Below are 7,039 nucleotides of genomic sequence, written 5' to 3' on the forward strand. Positions count from 1 at the left end.
CAGGGTTGTGGGGAGGCAATGTATTTAGTGTCTAGCACAGTGTTGGGACCCTAAATACAAAGCAGCAAGTAATTATCACAGGTGAGGAATCAGAAACCGAGGTCCAGAGGGAGCCACTCAGGGTCACACAGTTGGCTAACAACAACTGTTACGCCTGGGACCCAAATCTCACAAAACCACATAACACTCCAGAAATAAGAGATTGAAGTATCTGTCCCTACCAATCAATTGTTAAAGTGTTTAAATGCATTTACTCTACAGACATTTCTTCTGTACCCCCTGTTTGCAGGGATTCCTTTGAGAGCTAGACAGTGAATGAAACATGCAAGGTCCTTGCCTTCATGGGCTTTACATTCCAATGAGGAAGTGAGACACTCCACAGTGAAGCAGTAAATGTGTGTGCAATAGGACTGTGGGATGGGGGTGGGGGGCTGTGTTTTTATAGCATAGTTGAGGAAGTGATCTTCTGATAAAGGCTCACTTAAGGTAAAGGGAGCAAGAGAGTGAAACCACTGGTATCAGGGGTAACATTGCAAGCAGCCAGAGCAGGAGCACAGACGGCCGAGGTAGGAGCGATCTTAGAATCTTCAAGAGACGGCGGAGAAGCCAGCACTGCTGAATGGGGTGGGCAAGGGAAGGGGTGGTAGGAAGTGAGGCCAGAGATGGGCAGATGGCAGCCCAGGCAGGCTGTGGACTGTGAATTCTACTCTGAGTGGAAGAAAACCCATGAAGGGTTTTGAATGGAGTTGTGGAGGGACCTGACCTAGGCTTTAAAGGATAGCTCTGATTGGGTGAGACCAGAGAGAAACCCATTGCAATAATTTTGGTAGAAGTATGTTGGCTTGGACCAGGTGACAGGCCGAGGGGAGGGGAGAAATGGTTATTCTAAGTACATTTTGAAGGCAGAGTTTACCGAACTTGCTGGGATTGGATGTGGGTGTGAACAGAAGGTCGGTCCCAATATGGTGACCCAAATGAAATGAGGGAGTTGCTGTTCACTGAGGGGGGAGTCTGAGGAAGAAGAGGTAAGGGGGCAAATCAGGAGTCTGCTTTTGAACATACCAAGTTTGAGATGCTGATTGGATGCCCAGTAAACACAAAGTAGTGGCTGGATAGACAAATCTGGAGATCAGGGGGATGTCCAGACTGGAGATTCCCATTTGGGAGCACTGGACATTGAAACATTTGGTGGTGTTGAAAGCCAGGCCTAGATGAGCCCGGAAACGAGAGCAGATGGGCCTCCATGGCCCCATGGGGAATGGGACAATGTTCCAAGGTCAAGGAGACAAAAGCCCAGGAAAAGAGCCTCAGAAAGAATGCCTGGTGAGGCAGGAGACAATCCCAGTGTGGCATCCTGAAAAAGCGACATGCAGAAGTTTCAAGGAGAAGGGACTGACTGACTGCCAAATGCCGCTGATTGGCCACATAAGATGAGACTGAGAATTGGCCATAGGATTTGGCAACATGGCGGCCACTGGCCACCTTGGCAAGAGCTATTTAGATGGATGAAAGAGCATGGGAGGAAATGAAGCAGAGACTTCAAGATTACACAAGCCTTTGAAGGAGTTTTGTGTAATGGGGAGCCCAGAAGACTGATGATGTTGGAATGACATTCATGAGTGGATAAAAAGGAATGAGATCAAGTGACCATGGGGTCTTCTCGTTAATGGTAATTTTTCAACAGCAGCCAGGGTACAGTGAAGCAGGCACTATTGAGGGAGTGCAAATCATTCCAGCTTCCTGGGAAATCAGGTTAGCAGTACACTTCAAGAGCCTTGAATATGTCCATGCCCTTTGACCCATTAATTCCATTTCTGGAAATCTCTCCTCAGGAGATAATTCCAAATACAGAAAAAGTCCTCCGCATAGATGTCTTTCACAGAATTATTTACAATAGGTGTAGAAATAGCTAAATATGCCACGATAGATTATGATTAAGGATGCAGGACAGGCCCAGTGACTGGAATATAAGCTCGCTGAGAAAAAGGGACAGTGTCTATTTTATTTATCACTTATCCCCAGCACCTACCACGTGACTGACATATTTGTTGAGTGAATGAATAAAAATTCTTATAAAATTAAGCAAAGAAATATATATAAGAATCCTTAAATTTATATATAAAATAATCCTTAAATGCATATACTCACAGTATGATCTCAATTATGTTTTTTATCAAACATAATACTATGTGTACAAAAACCCCAAACATGACTCCCCAAAATGCTATTAGTGATTATCTTTGGGTGGTGGAACATGATTTCCTTTTTCATTTTTTTTGTTTATTTTTGCATATTTTAAAGTGAATATGATTACTTTTATACTGGAAAAAAAAAAAACAAATCAAGGTCATTTCTCTAAAAAGGACGGGCTAGAGTAGGCAGGATCTAAGCTCTCATCACCAAGATTTGGTAAGGTTTTATACCCTCTGAGGGATCCCAGGCAGTCTTTTTGGGTGTGAGTTTCCAGTTGCAGCCCCGGTGCTCCTCTGAAGATGGGCTCCTCCATCTTCACACACCTGGAGACAGATCTACTTCCGAGTGAAAGAAGGCCCCTCCTGGAGCTAGAGTGATGCCAGCTTTTGTTGGAGCATTTCCTAAACTTAACCGGCTGTCAAAAATAATATCCAGTAAGATGGAAAACAGTTGATGACACAGTTTTAAGTGAAACAGAGCAGAATACAGAGGGCCGTGTTCACCAAGAATGTAACCATTCAAAACTGTTCATTTCACAAATATTTATTGAAGGAAGGAAAAGGCTTCACAAGAAATACATCCAGGTGCAGCCAGAGATGGACCACCAACCAAAACTGAATCTACATTTTCAGTAATACCATTTTACAGCCGTATCTCTAGAACTAGGATCCCTATAGCTCTACTCGAGATCCCACAGTGTGTGTCTACTGATGCTTACCAACTGGTTCCAGGCTTCAGGGAGATCTGTTTCCCAGAGCAGAACTTCTCAAACTTCAGTGTGTGCACCGTTAACTTGGAGATCTGGATAAAATGCAGATTCAGATTCAATAGGTCTGGAGTGGGAAGAAAGAGTCTGCATGTCTAACAAGCTCCAAGACATGCTAAAGCTGCTGGTCTCCTGAGCACACTTTGAGATACAAATGCCAAATATGCTGGATAACCAGGGAACCCCAAGGGTCATTAGGAACCGGGAGCATGAGACAGCCATCCAGGTAGGCTGTGCCAGCCCAGCAAAGTGAGGGGAGCACAGAAGATGCTCAGTGAGGCTTCCACCCACCACCCCAATTCCTAATACCAAGCACCTTCACCAGATGCCCTGCCTGGTCCCCCAGTCCTCAAGCATCCTTGTCCGCAAGCATCTTGGCACCGCTGAGAAGAGTGATGACATGCAAACTCCAGGCAACTGCATGGGATCTGGAGGGGCCTGAGGCCCTCAACTCCTTGGGAAGCTTGATCAGTGACATCTTGCTGGGATGGGTCCCAGGGTCTGGGCTTTGCTAGCAGGTGGTTACCTGGAGCAGCCAGCAGCAGAGGGCAGCAGAGGGCACCAGAGGAGAAGCACAAGCTGCATCCAAGAGAATGGCTCAACAATCTGTCCCCAAAAACCAGGACAAAGGTCAGCAAAGGAACAGAATGGGAGATGTGGCCAAAAGTTGGGACAAAACAAACAGCTCCAGGAAGGGAGCTGGTGGCTCAAAGGGCAGTTGTCTTGGGTGTCAGTTGTACAAGTTCTGGGTCAGAGGTCAGGCCAAGGTCAGATGTGGCTCTTCCATCTCTGGCCCAGCCAGATGTGGACATCCTATCCAAGGTGGCCCAAGAGCGATCTTGACACTTCCTTTTCTGCAAGGACACGCTGTCTGCTCCACACACAGATGAAGCCTTGGATCTGGCTCAGCTTCCAGGAGACTGAACCTTGACCTCCACGGGTGAGATACTCACACTGATCATAACCCTTCCTCCATTTCCCTGGACTGGCTGGAGGAAGGGGGACCCACTGCTCCTTTCAGCCAGTGCCCCATGAAGCCAGGCTCTAAGAACTTCCTGGCCCTGTCATGACTGAAAGCCACTGCGAGGCCCAAAGTCCTGGGGAGGCTTTGAAAGAATCGTGTTACATCACCTGGGGCAATTCAGCTCAAGGGCCAAGTGTGAATGAAGGAGGTTAGAGTCACGGCTTTGAATACTCTAAGTCTCTGCAGTGGATCGACACTGGGGAGGGTCACAGAGTCCCTGGCCAGCTGCCTGTCAAGAGATGTCCTGGAGGCGAGGAAGGGCAGGCGAGAGAGTGTGGCTGCAGCAGCCTGAGCCCTGCCCACGTCGGACCATGGTGCAAGGTGCCTGTCCCCAGCCAAGCACTCCGCTGGGTGCCTCTCCCAGTCTTTATCAATCTACCATGGCAAACCTTTCTGGAGCCCTTCTTCCTGTGCCAGTGCCTGTCCTAGGCACAGAGGACCCAGGCTCTATGACCATACAGATGTCACCCTCAAGGCGCTCGCAACCTTATCAAGGAGAAATACTTGCAGGCTGATTTCCATGCAAAGTGGCAGATGCAACACAAGAGAAAAAGGATGCAGTAGGATGTGAACCCTGGAATTCCTGCTGCTCGGGGCTGATTCTCTACTGCAGGGGAGTGTGAGAAGGCCACCAGGATCCTGTCTCAGCTGGATGTACTAATAATACACAGTAATCCCACTGTCTTGCCTCCATAAAATTCTTCACCACTTACAAAGCCCATCCACACACATCATCTCCCACAGAGGCTAGGGGAGCACCAAGGTCCAGAACTCTGACTCCACATGCTCTTCCCCTCAGCCCACAGTGACCTTGCAGACTCACTGGTGGAGGTCAAACCCCTGGGTTCTGGGGCTGGGCATCTGTTGCTGAGTTACCAGAATGAACTCTGCCTGATACGATCAGACCATCTCCGGCTCGGGCATCCGCTCAAGTTACAAGGCACTCTGTGTGTGACCTGCAGAATCCAGACTCAGAATTCTCCCAGGAACAATAGCTGAACCATCTGGATGCCAGGCTTCACAATGCAAAAGGATGCAAAAACAGGCTCCTGCCAGCCCATCTGGGCCCCAGAAAGCCAGTAATGATGGAGTGCCGCCCCCAGCTTGCAATGCGCCCACTTAGCTAAGTGAAGGAGCCTGGCCATGACCATGGCAAGGAGAAACCCTAGTCCTGTCTACACAGGGTTGGACCTGCCACTGAGCCTCAGAGACCCTTTGGAGACTTCCGTGTGCACCGTGGATAGAGGCAAGCGCTCGGACTCCTCCGTGGGGACGCTCTGCTGGCAAGTCAGCACCAGAACTTTGACCTCCTTCTTGAAGTTGGTATTGAGAAAGCCATAGATGAAAGGATTGACACAGGTGGAGGCCATGGCAAGCAGGTGGCACACCAAGAAGATGAGGTTGCCATGACAGATGGGGATGGCCTCATGGTACCAGTCCTCCAGGCTGTTGAACACATGTAGGGGCAGCCAGAGCACGGCGAAGGCGGCCACCATGGCCACGAGCATGCTGTTGATCCGCTTCATCTGCCAGGCCCGGGAACTGTAGGTGCCTTTGCGGAATACCTGCCTCTGCTTCCGCAGACGCTGGTAGATGCGGACGTAGCAGACCAGGATGAAGGCCAGCGGGATGCAGTACTGGAAGAGCAGCAGGAACGTGGTGTAGATGATGCGGTGGTGGTCCAGTGGCCAGGACTCAGTACAGACCACCTTATCCGCCAGAAACTCCAGAGCCTTGGAGTGGTTCTTGTGAAAGACATTCTCTAGGACGCTGTTGGCCAGGAAGGGCAGGGAGAGGAAGCAGGCAATGAGCCAGGTGACCCCAATCCCCAGGTAGGCCTGGGAGACCCTGGGTTTCCAGCCTGTCGGGTTGATGATGAGCTGATGCCTCTCCAGAGCCACAAGGACAAGGGAGAGGATGGAGACTGTCACCGACATACACTGGATAAAGGCTGACATCTTGCAAAGGACCTCGCCAAAGACCCAGTAGTCCATGATGGTGTAGATGGCCGTAAGCGGCTGGCAGATGAGGCACATGAGGAAGTCAGAGAAGGCCAGGTTGGCAATAAGCAGGTTGGTCACGTTGGCCTTCTCCTTATGCCTAATGGTCACACATATCAGACACAGGTTACCTAGGACCCCTACGATGGTCTCGATGCTGTAGGAGGTGACAACAAAGACCATTGGGTCTACGGAATCCTGGCAGTGGTCAGAGAAATTATATGGGATGCCTTTTGACTTGCTCCTGTTTTGCCCCTGTGAGGACCCTGGGAACAGCAGGGCCAGGAAGTGTGAGATGTTCATGGCGGATGTGAGAAGATTCTAGCAGATTCAGTGATGATGCCTGCAAAGCAAAGATAAATGGTCCTTAGGGTTAGTGCCTCCTGTGTGGAATCCAGGGAAGAGTGGGGCCCACATAGGAAGGTTTGTGGCTGCTTCCTTCCCAAGGCTGGGACCTAGAAGACCTGTGACCCAGAGTTGTACAGCAACTTGCCCATAGTCACACAGCTAACAAGCAATGGAGCCCAGATACAAACCTAGGTCCATCTGATGCCAGAACTTGTTCCACAAATTCCACGTTCAAGGCTGTTTTGATGATAAAGAAGTTGGACTATTGAGTGGAGGATGATAGCTCAGTGGTAAAATGCATGCTTAGCATGTACGAGGTCCTGGGTTCATTGCCCAGTATCTCCATTAAAAAGAAGAAGAAGAAGAAGAAATTGGATTGTTATGTGCAGAGTTCAGGGACAGAACTGTTCAGGGATAGAACTGTTTAGGGAGCATGGGTAGAAATCCCCTTACCACATTTTACGCAAATAGAGACAGCAGCATATTCTGCCATGTGCTCAGATGCCCCGTGCCCTTTAGGACAGAGCTCAAACCTTGGGGCTTTACACATAGTGTGCCCTTCTGGTCTCAACCTCTACCTGCCCTGCCAGTCTTGTTTCTCAGGTGATACATGGCAGAGTTGAAGACAGCCAGGTATGCAAAGGCTGGGTCATCATCACACTGGCTCCCTCCTCCTGGCACCTATGTGTACATACACACCTGGCCAAG

General features: G+C 49.5%; 1 protein-coding gene across 1 annotated transcript; it reads right to left on the reverse strand.

The window, feature by feature from the left end:
* Positions 1–2,790: 2,790 nt before the first annotated feature.
* On the reverse strand, positions 2,791–6,319 carry LOC105068013 (neuropeptide Y receptor type 4-2). Its single transcript, XM_010953733.3, has one exon. The coding sequence runs from the start codon at positions 6,284–6,286 to the stop codon at positions 5,159–5,161; it is 1,128 nt and encodes a 375-aa protein (XP_010952035.2). The 5' UTR covers positions 6,287–6,319; the 3' UTR covers positions 2,791–5,158.
* Positions 6,320–7,039: the final 720 nt, after the last annotated feature.

This window comes from Camelus bactrianus, chromosome 11, assembly GCF_048773025.1.
Source record: "Camelus bactrianus isolate YW-2024 breed Bactrian camel chromosome 11, ASM4877302v1, whole genome shotgun sequence".
Classification (NCBI taxonomy): domain Eukaryota; kingdom Metazoa; phylum Chordata; class Mammalia; order Artiodactyla; family Camelidae; genus Camelus; species Camelus bactrianus.